Source organism: Molothrus ater, chromosome 25 (assembly GCF_012460135.2).
Source record: "Molothrus ater isolate BHLD 08-10-18 breed brown headed cowbird chromosome 25, BPBGC_Mater_1.1, whole genome shotgun sequence".
Classification (NCBI taxonomy): domain Eukaryota; kingdom Metazoa; phylum Chordata; class Aves; order Passeriformes; family Icteridae; genus Molothrus; species Molothrus ater.
Window position 1 is genome coordinate 3,513,867 of NC_050502.2, and position 11,949 is coordinate 3,525,815.

At 58.7% G+C, this 11,949-nt stretch overlaps 2 protein-coding genes across 2 annotated transcripts; both read left to right on the plus strand.

Annotated features, from left to right (window-relative positions):
• Nucleotides 1-669: 669 nt before the first annotated feature.
• On the plus strand, nucleotides 670-4,305 carry CTSE (cathepsin E). Its single transcript, XM_036398431.2, has 8 exons — nucleotides 670-786; nucleotides 1,359-1,476; nucleotides 2,317-2,435; nucleotides 2,528-2,727; nucleotides 3,209-3,331; nucleotides 3,417-3,558; nucleotides 3,649-3,747; nucleotides 3,943-4,305. The coding sequence occupies exons 2-8, from the start codon at nucleotides 1,359-1,361 to the stop codon at nucleotides 4,105-4,107; spliced, it is 966 nt and encodes a 321-aa protein (XP_036254324.1). The 5' UTR covers nucleotides 670-786; the 3' UTR covers nucleotides 4,108-4,305.
• Nucleotides 4,306-7,426: 3,121 nt separating this feature from the next.
• On the plus strand, nucleotides 7,427-11,257 carry RAB7B (RAB7B, member RAS oncogene family). Its single transcript, XM_036398451.2, has 6 exons — nucleotides 7,427-7,498; nucleotides 8,392-8,479; nucleotides 8,574-8,700; nucleotides 9,155-9,370; nucleotides 10,105-10,230; nucleotides 10,609-11,257. Exons 2-6 carry the CDS (start codon nucleotides 8,427-8,429, stop codon nucleotides 10,687-10,689), a joined length of 603 nt encoding a protein of 200 aa, XP_036254344.1. The 5' UTR covers nucleotides 7,427-7,498; nucleotides 8,392-8,426; the 3' UTR covers nucleotides 10,690-11,257.
• Nucleotides 11,258-11,949: the final 692 nt, after the last annotated feature.

Here is an 11,949-nt window from a genome sequence, read left to right on the forward strand (position 1 = left end):
CTCAGGGAGGGCACAGCACCTTCAGGGTGGACACAGCACCCACAGGGTGGGCACAGCACCCTCAGGATGGGCACAGCACCGGGGCGGTGCCCTCAGGATGGGCACAGCACCCTCAGGGAGGGCACAGCACCCTCAGGATGGGCACAGCACCCTCATGGCAGTGCCCAGCACCCTCAGGGTGGGCACAGCACCCTCATGGCAGTGCCCAGCACCCTCAGGGTGGGTACAGCACCCTCAGGGCAGTGACCGGGCTCTCAGGGTGGGCACAGCACCCTCAGGGTGGGCACAGCACTGGGGCGGTGCCCTCAGGATGGGCACAGCACCCTCAGGGTGGGTACAGCACCCTCATGGCAGTGCCCAGCACCCTCAGGGTAGGCACAGCACCCTCAGGGTGGGCACAGCACCCACAGGGCAGGCACAGCACCCTCAGGGTGGGCACAGCACCCTCAGGGTGGGCACAGCACCCACAGGGCAGGCACAGCACCCTCAGGGTGTGCACAGCACACTCAGGGTGGGCACAGCACCCTCAGGGTGGGCACAGCACCCACAGGGCAGGCACAGCACCCTCAGGGTGGGCACAGCACCCTCAGGGTGGGCACAGCACCCCGGCACTGACCGGGCCCTTCCCGCAGGGTGCCCCTGAGCCGGCGCCGCTCGCTGCGGAAGCTGCTGCGGGAGCGGGGGCAGCTCTCGCACCTCTGGAGGGCCCGGGACGCGCCGGCCGCGAGCAGCGAGGACTGCGCCGCCTTCTCGGAGACCAACGAGCCCCTCATCAACTACCTGGACGTGAGCAGGGCGGCACCGCGGGCTGGGAGCACCCTCAGTTTGCCCGAGCAGTGCCCACAAACCCCGCGGCTCCAGGCAGTGCCCGGCGTGCCAGGGCTCGCTGCCTGCCCGGCCCTTTGTCCCCGGGGTTGTCAGGAGAAGGACAAGGGAGGGCATTCATGGCAGGCACCGCCAGCCCCTTCCCTCCCTGCCGCGCTCTGTCCGCCCCCTGGGCTCAGATTTACTCCAAAATTCAAATTATTCAGGGCAGAGCCCCCCACAGAGGTGGAGGGAGCTCCCCGGGACAAACCCATTCCCCAATTTCCCCGTCCCCAAAGCCCTGCCTGGTGACAAGGGTCCCCTCGGGGCCCAGCCTTGCCAGGAAGAGGCAGAGGCCTGTACCCAACGTGCTGCCTTTTATCCTCAGTCCCCACTGCTGTTCCTTAAATATTTGTCTCCTTTATTCCACCTGGCACGGCACAGATCAAACACTGAGCCCCATCCGTGCTCTGCAGACACCCCAGGCTCTGTTTTGCTGGCATTTCTGGCTGTGCTGGTGGCTCACAGTGCTCTCTGTCCCCCCTCTTTGGCAGATGGAGTATTTTGGGCAGATCTCCATCGGGACACCCCCCCAGAATTTCACTGTGGTGTTCGACACGGGCTCCTCCAACCTCTGGGTGCCTTCTGTCTACTGTGTCAGCAAAGCCTGCAGTGAGTGGGGAGCCCCTGACCCCAGAGAGGCCACGGGCCACCAGCCCCAAGGCCGTGGGGACCCTCCTAAAAGTGACAGAAATCCAGGGGTGAAAGCATGGGGTGACAGCTCAGCAGGGGACAAACGTGGCCTCTTGGAGCTGTCAGAGATCAGCCAGCTCTAGAGAGCCCAGAGGGACCAGAGCATCCCTGAGCAGCCCCAGGGCTGCCCCAGAGCTCAGTGGGAGTCGGGGAATGGGAGTGGATCCTGCAGGGAATTGGGGAATGGGACTGGATCTCACAGGGAATTGGGGAATGGGACTGGATCTGACAGGGAATTGGGGAATGGGAGTGGAACTCACAGGGAATTGGGGAATGGGACTGGATCTCACAGGGAATTGGGGAATGGGAGTGGAACTCACAGGGAATTGGGGAATGGGAGTGGAACTCACAGGGAATTGGCAAATGGGAGTGGATCCCGCAGGGAATTGGGGAATGGGAGTGGATCCCGCAGGGAGTTGGGGAATGGGACTGGATCCTGCAGGGAGTTGGGGAATGGGACTGGATCCCACAGTGCTGTGAGGCTGCTGCTGGCTGTAACCAGGGACAGCAGTGCTCATCTCAGGACTCATTAAATGCTGCTGATCCTGCTCTCCCTAAGAGCCCTTGCACCCTTCATCAGACTGAAATGGGAGAGGTTTTCTCCCCCCTCAAAACTCCAGCACTCAGCAGAGCCCCCATAACCAGGAGTTTTGGTGACACCATACTGCCATCATTTTGCCTCACTTGGGGCTCCTGGCAGCTGTGGCCATGCAAAAAAACCCCAACATTTCTGGTGATAGATCCCATCTCCTTCCTCAGCTGAGCACACCAGGTTCCAGCCAACCCAGTCCAGCACCTACCAGGTGATAGGGACCCCGTTCTCCATCCAGTACGGCACCGGGAGCCTGACGGGGATCATCGGATCTGACCAAGTAGCCGTGAGTGCCCTTTGGGTTGCCCTGCTCTGGACAATGTGCCTGGGACTTGCCCATGAGCTCGGGCCCCCCACGGAACCCCCTCCTCCCTGCAGGTCGAGGGTCTGGCCGTGAGCAACCAGCAGTTTGCAGAGAGCATCAGTGAGCCGGGAAAAGCCTTCCTGGATGCTGAGTTCGATGGGATCCTGGGGCTGGCTTATCCCTCCCTGGCCGTGGATGGGGTCACCCCTGTCTTCGACAACATGATGGCCCAAAATTTGGTGGAGCTGCCCCTTTTCTCCGTCTACATGAGCTCGTATGGACATGGCTTTGCTCCAGGATGCTGCTTGGAGTCTGGCATTGCTTTAGGGAGCAGGGGGGGCTGCTAAAATACAGATCATGAAGGGGAGGTTTGGTACCAGATTGAGCATCGCAGACCTCTGGCCTTACAGCATGTGTGGGGAGAAAGTTGGGGTAAAGTCATGCTAAATGGACAAAAATCCTTCATGTGTCCTCCTCCTGCCAAAATTTGGGGGAGCTGCCCGTTTTCTCTGTCTACATGAGCTCGTATGGACATGGCTTTGCTCTGGGATGCTGCTTGGAGTCTGGCATTGCTTTAGGGAGCAGGAGAGGCTGCTAAAATACAAATATTTCACTGAGATAATGAAGGGGGTTTGGTACCAGATTGAACGTCGCAGACCTCTGGCCTTGCAGCATGTGGGGGGAGAAAGCTGGGGTAAATTCATGCTAAATGGACAAAATTCCCTCATGTGTCCTCCTCCTCCTCCTCCCTGCAGGAACCCTGACTCCCCCCAGGGAGGAGAGGTGCTTTTTGGGGGCTATGACACCTCCCGCTTCACGGGCACCCTCAACTGGGTGCCAGTCACCCAGCAGGGCTACTGGCAGATCCAGCTGGACAAGTGAGTGCTGCTGGGCAGGGAGGGAGGGCAGGGCAGGGCCGGGCTGGCAGAGCACCACAAATCCCTCCTGCTGCTTCTCTTCCAGCATCCAGCTGGGTGGGACAGCGACATTCTGTGCCAATGGCTGCCAGGCCATCGTGGACACCGGGACGTCGCTCATCGTGGGTCCCACCAAGGAGATCAAAAAACTGCAAAACCTCATTGGGGCTGTGTCTGTGGATGGAGAGGTGAGAGCCAGGGTGGAGACAGGAGGGGACAAAGCCTTGGGGACCTTTCCCTGCTGGAAGGGACCCCCTGAGCCCCCGGCTCTGTTCCAGTATGCCGTGGAGTGCAGCAACCTCAGCATGATGCCTGACCTGACCTTCACCATCAACGGGCTGCCCTACACGCTCAGCGCCCAGGCTTACACCCTCGTGGTATGGTTGTGGCTCCCTCAACCCCAAATCCCAGCTGCTCCAGTGGCAAAGGTGGCCCAGCCCCACTCCAGGAGCTGGCAGTGTGTCCCCAAGGGTGACAAACCCTGCTGGTTTCTGCTTCGCCGCCCTTCCTGGGTGTTTCCATGTGCACGAGGCTCTCGGCTTCATCCCCAGCTTTCCGCTTCTACTCCCCAGGAGGATGCTGATGGCATGGCCTTCTGCACCAGTGGCTTCCAGGGCAGCGACATCCCCCCTCCCACAGGACCCCTCTGGATTTTGGGAGATGTTTTCATCCGTCAGTTCTACTCCGTCTTCGACCGTGGGAATGACATGGTGGGGTTGGCCCCTGCTGTCCCTTAGGGCTGTGAGGCAGGAGAGGAACGGACCTTGGCAGGGCAGGGGATGTCACCCTGTCCTCCTCAGTGTCCCCAGGGGGTTGAAGACATCCCCAGGGATGCAGGGAAGAGGCCAGCAGAGGTTCAGTCCACACCAGGACACTGTGATATAAAAATGTCTCGGGCAGCTCTGTGATCTGCTCTGCACATTTTCTCTTTTTAAATCCTGAGCCAATAAAAATGTCAATAAACCCAAACTTCTCATGCTTCTGTCAGCAGCAGCCCAGCAGAAATCCTGCACATCTCAAAGGTTTTTGCTGGGGGTTAAATCCTCCTTGCCCATGTCCCGTTCTCCTCCCTGGGTGATCCATGGCACTGGGATTTCCACAGGGGCAGAAAGAAGGGGATGCTTTGCCCAGGTAGAGCAGAAGTCCCTGGAGGTGGCTGTGGCCATCCCAGGAGCAGGGCAGGGGCTGAGGGAGCACTGGGAATGCACCTTTCCTCAGCTGGGGCTGGTAAACAAAAAGGTAACAAGGAGACTGGAAAGACCCTGGGGCTCTTTCTGTGCCACACAACTGCCAGAGCCACGGGTGATTTCCAGTGAATTTCACTTTGGGGAACTCACAGCAAACGGTGCTTGGTGGGCCCTTGAAGCAAAAAGGGCAAAGCAGCTGCTGAGCCCTGGGCTGGGCTGGCTCAAAGTGTGGGGGGCTGTGGGGGCCACGGGGGTCCCCAGGGGTCACCGTGGCACATGTGACTTGCTGACAGAGTGTGACAGTGCACGAGTGGCAGTGGCTCACGAGTGATGCACCCTGAGGCAGCAAGAAAGGGAAGCACAAAAAGGTTATTTTTATCCAGGCCTTTGCTCTGTTTTCCCCAGTGACTCTGAAGCGAGGCCAGCAGTGCCAAGGCTGGGCTGCTGGAGTGTCCATGTCCCAGCCCAGCTTGGTGGCTGCTCCATCCCTCCCAGAGCAGAGCAGCCTTCAGGGCTGGGTCTGGGAGCTCTGGAATATTCAGATCTGCTTGTAAACTTTGTGGCTGAGCCTTGTGGTTTGCAATAAAGGGAGATATCTGCCTTACCCAGAGGCACTGATTGTGCCACTGACCAGCGTGGGCTCTGTGAGTTTCCTGTGTTGACTTTACCCCTGCTGAGTCCCAGATAAGGTGTTGGGGCTGATGGACAAAGGTCTCCTGTCCCTCTTCCACCTTAACCCTTAGCACGCCAAGGTGCTGCTGAGCACGAGCCCAGGGGCTGGGGGGGAGCATGCAGCCCCCCCAGCATGACAGGGGCCACCCAGTGTCCCCAAAGAGCAGCTGGCAGTGAGAGCTGGCCTGGCCTGGAGTCACCCAGGACTGCTCTGGTGCTTTGGTTTTGGGATCTCAGGGCACTCCGTGCCTTCTTGACAGGTTTGGGGGGGAAGTTGCTCAAACAAATGTGAGCATCCCAATAAAGAGCGACCCTGCTGTCCCCCAGGGAGGCTGAGCAGTGCAGGGAACACTTGGATGCCCTTTGCTTCCTTCCCTTTCCCTCACTCCCATGGCCCTGCAGGGCACAGGCCATCCTCTCCTTGTCCCCATCAGCCTTTTGCCCAGCTGTGGGTTTCATCACAGTCACAGGCCACAAAACCCACGCCTTTTCCTCAGAACTGCTGACATGGGGGAGGAACCAGGGCAGGACTGAAGCTGTGGTCACTGGAGCTGCTGAGTGACGCCTTGGCCATCACCTCCTCCCCACCACTGCTCCCACTGCCTCCATCCAGGCAGAATCTCAGCCCAGGGGGGATTAGGAGAGCAGGAGCTTTGGGAAAATCCCTTTTCCTGTGAAATCAAACAAAAGCCAGAGATAAGGCCGATGCACCCTGGTGGGTACAGCCACCCTGGCTAAAAGCAGAAGTGGCCGTGGGCATCAGCTGCAGTTTGGAATTGACCACAAACCCCAGCCCCAGCAGCATGGAGAAGCTTTGATCATCTGATAGGGTGAGCAATCCCCCATCCCACCAGGGACACACGAGAGGAATGAGGGCAGAAGTTGTTGCAGGGGGAGGTTGAACAAGAAATTGTCTGTGCAGGAGCAAAGGTGAAGCAGGATGGTGAAAGGGGACTGAAAATGGGGATTAGGAGAGAGCTGCTCCAGGGAAATGTCAGCCTTTTACCCACCACTGGTGAGAACTGGCTCAGGTTCTCCTGCCTCAGCCCAGCTCCTCCCAGCGCCTGCCCTCTGGGGGGAAAAACAGATTTTTCTGGCCAGACAGGTCCCAAAATTACACCTGGAGAAGAGGGGGAGGAAGGTTTGTCCTGCACTGCTGGGTCCAGTGATCCTCCCTGAGATCCCATCAGGGTCTGCAAGGGGGGGAAAAAATCTACAAAAATGCTGGAAGTGGAAAAGCAAAAGCTGGTGGTCTTGGAGAGATCCCAAACCCTGGGCACGGGACCACCATCAACTGGGGGCTGCTGGTTCAGGATGAGGGAGGGTTCACAGATGGGGGACACCCCACTCCCACTGCAAAGCCCAAATCCTGCAGAATGCTTGGCAAAGGCACAGGACCTGCCCTGGCACGTTGGGAAGCAGAGCTCTGCCTTCGTGGCCGTGGCCAAGCAGGTTCTCCCACTCCAGAGAGCCCTGGGCGCACTCCTGGTGCTGGGATTGCTCCACGGGGGTAGCTGAGATCCCCAAAATCCCATTTACTGATTGAACACATCCTCCTGCAGATGTCACCAGCTCTGTTCCCTCTTTTGGGGGTATTTCTGGGGTGCCTGTGCTGCCTGTGGGTGCTGGGTGGGACCCCTGTGGGCTCGGAGCTGCGGGGATGTGCCATGAGGGGCTGGAAATGCTCGTGATCCCCACCCTGCCCCTTTCCAGCCTGGAAAAGGAGACAAAGCCATCCCTCAGAGGGATCCCAGCCGCTCCTGATCCGTGCCCAGCTCCTAAATCCGTTTATCCCATCCCACGATATCAGAGCAAAGTCCAGCATGGCTCCAGGGATGCTGCCACAGCCCCGCCCGGCTTTTGTCCTCATCGCTCAACAATTGCCCAGCAGGGACGCAGATAAAGGGTCAGAAAACCCTTTTAAAGGAACCGAGGGGATTCTGAGCCAGAGGAGCGGCCCAAAAGTCCATCCCAAATTCCAGAACCTCCTTCCCCATCGGAGCCCGAGCCGGGGACACTGGGCAGAGCCGGGAATCGAAGGCAAATCCAAGGACACCCCAGCGCCTGCCCGCGGCTCCTCCAGCCCCGCCGGCATCTCGGCCCCTTTCTGCTGATGTCACGGAGCGGGGCGCCGTAGCCGCCTTCCCCGGGAGGGCAGGGATCGGCCGCCCCTTCCCGGATCCTCCTCTCTCGCCTCTCCCGTCCCCTGCCCGGGCCGGCTGCAGCGGAGCCGGGAGCCGCGGCTGCCCGGCAGGTGAGTGCTCCGCAGGTGAGTCCTGGGGCAGCCCAGAGCCGCGGAGCAGCAGCGAGGGGAGGAAACTCCATTTTGAGTTTAGAAACATCTGGCGTCCCAAAAAGCTGGCGGAAGCACCAGGAAGTTTGTGTGTGCTGAGAGACGAGGCTGTGCCCGTGCCCAGGATGATGCCCGCGGCTGGGCACGGGGGGCAGAGGGGGCAGGGGGGCCTGCAGCCTGATTTCAGAGCTGATTTTCAGGGCTGAGCTTTAGAGCTGGGAGCTCCCCGCTGGTGTTCCAAGGGGGAATGGCGCAGGGCTGGCCAGCGCATCAGGGAAAAATGCAGGGATGAGGCTGCCAGCGTTTCCATCCGTGCCTTGGCCGCTGCCGTGGGGATGGGGCTGCTGCGGCTGCTGGGGGATGCTGGTGCCACCTGAGGAGGGGGTTTCAGGGGTCCTGGCCAGGCTCAGAGCACTTGAGGACACTGGGACATGATGGGGACACATCCTGGGGGGACATTTCAGGGTGCTCCTGGGCTGGGATGCTCCCTGGGCTGTGCTTGAGGCATCAAGGAATTCCTTCTGGCTGGGGTCTTCTTTAATAAATTTAATTTTCAGCAGGACCTCAGGCGTGCGTGCCAGGCCTAGGGGGAGGGACTGCGCTGGAGAGGGGGTGGGAGAAGCAGGGAAGTGGCTCCCGGCAGCTTTGAATGGTGATGAACCGGCGAGTCTGGGCGTGCTGCGGCTCCTCGGCAGCGGGCGGGGACGTGGGCTGGGCTTGGCATGGGGGGGTTTTTCTGTCCCCACCATGCCTGGGACACAAGTGCTGGCATGGCACGGGCGTGATGCTGGCACGGTGAGGGCACAGCCACATCCCGGCGTGGCAGCAGGGACAGGACCCCAGGGCTCACCCAGGTGCCATCCCCACAGCCCCCGTGAGCCCCTCTCGCCCCCAGGGCCTGTCCATGGATGCCAGCAAGAAGGTGGATCTGAAGATCATCATCATCGGAGCTCTGGGGTAAGGAGCTGGCCAGGGAGGGAAGCCCCCTGCGTGTGCTGGGTGTCCCCTGAGCTGGGCAAAGCCTCACCAGTGCCCCTTTCCTCGTCCCCAGTGTGGGCAAGACCTCCCTGCTGCACCAGTACGTGCACAAGAAGTTCTACGAGGATTATCGCACCACGCTGGGCGCCAGCATCCTCACCAAGGTCCTGCCCGTGGACAGCACCCCCCTGAAGCTGCAGGTGAGCGGGGTGAGCTGGCACTGCCCGCAGTGCCCACCCTGATCCCAGCTCTGTGTCCCAGCCTGGCCTGCTGGGCCCAAGTGCCACTGCGGTCATGAGGTGCAGAGCCCGATTTTCAGGGCTGATTTTTAGAGCTGAGCTTCAGAACCCAAATTTCAGAGCCTGATTTTCAGAGCTGATTTTCAAAGCCTGATTTTTGGAGCCTGATTTTTAGGGCCCAATTTTCAGAGCCTGATATTCAGAGATGATTTTCAGAGCCTGATTTTCAAGCTGATTTTCAGAGCCCAGATTTCAGTGCCTGATTTTTAGAGCCTGATTTTTAGAGCCTGATTTTCAGCATCCGTGAACCGCACTGGAATCCCACAGGAATTCTGGGGGCTCGGCACCCCCTGAAGCTGCTCCTGTGGGCTGCAGCACCCACCCTGCCCCTGTCGTGTCCCCTCCTCTGCCCTAGATCTGGGACACAGGGGGACAGGAGCGGTTCCGGTCCATGGTGTCGACCTTCTACAAAGGCTCAGACGGCTGCATGCTGGCCTTTGACGTGACAGACAGGGAGTCCTTTGAGGCCCTGGACAACTGGAGAGATGATTTCCTGGAGAAGGTCATTCCCAGGGAGCAGGATTTCCCCATGGTGGTGCTGGGGAACAAGATAGACCTCAGTGACCGGCAGGTAAGGGTGGAGCAGGGAGAGCAGGATCAGCAGTGCTGGGGTCACCACCCCTGCAGGGATTTAAAACTTGTACAGCTGTACCCTTGGGGACATGGTTCAGTGCTGGGTTAATGGCTGGACTTGATGATCTTAAGGGTCTTTTCCAACCTAAACAATTCCATGACTGGGATGCTGTAGGGTCCTAATGGTTTTGAGGGTGGATCCTTCACCTCAGAACCAGCCTTTTCCCTGTCCTCACACAAACCAGAGCTCCAGGCAAGGAGCTGCCACCTCCCCCAGCACTCTGGGAGGGGATGAGCAACATCCTCCTGCTGCTCTTTGGGGCACAGACTGTCCCCACCAGAGGCAGCAGGAATGACAACCTCGGGCACTGCCAGCACCTCCTCACCCAGCAGTGCCTGGATGGGTGAGGAGGGTCCCCTGTCCCATCCCTGAGCTGTGGCTCATCCAGCAGTGCCTGGATGGGTGAGGAGGATCCCATCCCCTGTCCCATCCCTGAGCTGTGGCTCACCCAGCAGTGCCTGGATGGGTGAGGAGGATCCCATCCCCTGTCCCATCCCTGAGCTGTGGCTTCATCCTCCCATCCCAGCAGTGCCTGGATGGGTGAGGAGGGTCCCATCCCCTGTCCCATCCCTGATCTGTGGCTTCATCCTCCCATCCCAGCAGTGCCTGGATGGGTGAGGAGGGTCCCCTGTCCCCTCTCTGGGCTGTGGCTCCATCCTCCCATCCCTCAGGTGTCCAAGGAGATGGCCTCAGCCTGGTGCAAGGAGAAGGACATCCCCTATTTCGAGGTCAGTGCCAAGAACAACATCAACGTGGCCGAGGCTTTCGAGACCCTGGCGAAACAGGCGCTGAGCACGGTGAGCACCCTCCAGCTCCGAGCTGTGCTGGGGGGAAATTTGGGGTAAAACCGGGATTAACCTGACAGATCCTCCCGTGTGGAACAGCTCCTGCTGCGAGGGAGAGCCCCGGGAATGAGAAACGCAGCAGTGCTTGACCCTAAATCAATAGGAGCAGGAATTGCCGTGTGCTTTTCCCGCAGTGATGGAGCCCACAGCGCTCCAGCACTGTCCTCTAGCGGCCGTGCCACGGCGACATTGGTGTCCCCAAGCCCTGCGCTAGGTGGCTTTTGCCCGCATTTTGCCGGTAGCCACAAGTTCAGGGCTGAACCGCGGGGCCGCTCAGGCCGGCTCGGAGCCGCGCTCGCTCATCCTTTCCCTTCTCCGCCTCTTTTCCAGTATAAAGGGATTTTTGAGAGTTATTTGACCGACTCCATCAAGCTCACTCCCAACGACAAGCCCAAGCAGAGCTGCTGCTGACCCCGGGGCTGCTGGACGCCACGGTGCAGCCCTGCCCAGGGCTCGGTGCCCGCTGCCCACCCCAGCTGCCCACGGGGACTGGCAGTGCCAGGGCTGGGCACACCAGGGCCGTGCCAGGGCTGGGCACACCACGAGCTGCCTGCTCCTCCCGGGATTTGCTGCTTGCCACGGCTCTGGAGCTGCTCTCCATCACCTCAGTGTCACGGTGGTGGCCCTGTCCCCATGCCCTCAATGTCCCTGTGGTGACGGTGCCAGGGATGCAGGCAGGGCTCTCCAGACACCTGGGCACCACGGGTGGCCCTTCCCAGGGCACAGCCTGGTGGCCCCGCGGCTCCCAGGGGGCTACAGGCTGCCCTGAGGGGACAGCTGGGGCTGCTGGCCTCGGCACAGGGACCTGCCACTGTGGAGGCAGCTATTCCGTGCCTCAGTTTCCCCTCCTCTCATGCATATCCCCCATCAAACACCTTCCCCCTTCTGCCTCACTGGGGAGGATTCTCAAAAAAGCACTTTGTCAGGGGTATTCTTTTTTGTTTTTTTAAAAGGAAATTAAATATTTCATTTTTATTTATATTTATGTGTTGTGAAACGCTCCCCAGGTCCCACAGCAGGAGGGTGGGGTGGGAGCTCCAGACTTCCCTCCCTGAGTCTGTTTAGCTGCTCAAGGATGGGGGACACGTTTCGGGTCTGGGATTTTATTATTTTATTTTATTTTGTTTTATTTTATTTTATTATTTATTTTATTTTATTTTATTCTATATTTTATGTTTTATATTTTATGTTTTATATTTTATATTTTATATTTTATATTTTATATTTTATATTTTATATTTTATTTTGTTTTGTTTTATTGTATTTTATTTTAGCTTTTATTTTATTATATTTTATATTTTGTTTTATTTTATTATTTATTTTATTTTATTTTATTTTATTTTATTTTATTTTATTTTATTTTATTTTATTTTACTTTACTTTACTTTAATTTTCCAGTGTAAATTTTGGGTCAGGGGAGGAGGAGGAGGTGCGAAGTGGGTGTGCAGAGGTGGCCTGGCCAGGGCAGCTGTCGGCAGAGGGAGCCCGCTGGGAGCAGAGCCGGGCTCCCTCTTCCCTCCTGCATCCATCGCGGGCACCTTCCCGCCCCTGTCCCCGATCCCTGGGGCTGCAGCATCCCCCTGGCCGGGCTGGATGGACTCAGATCCCCAGGGAGGTCACCAGGCACCCCCTGCCCTCCGCCAGCCCCCTCAGACCCCCCCAGTGACTGCA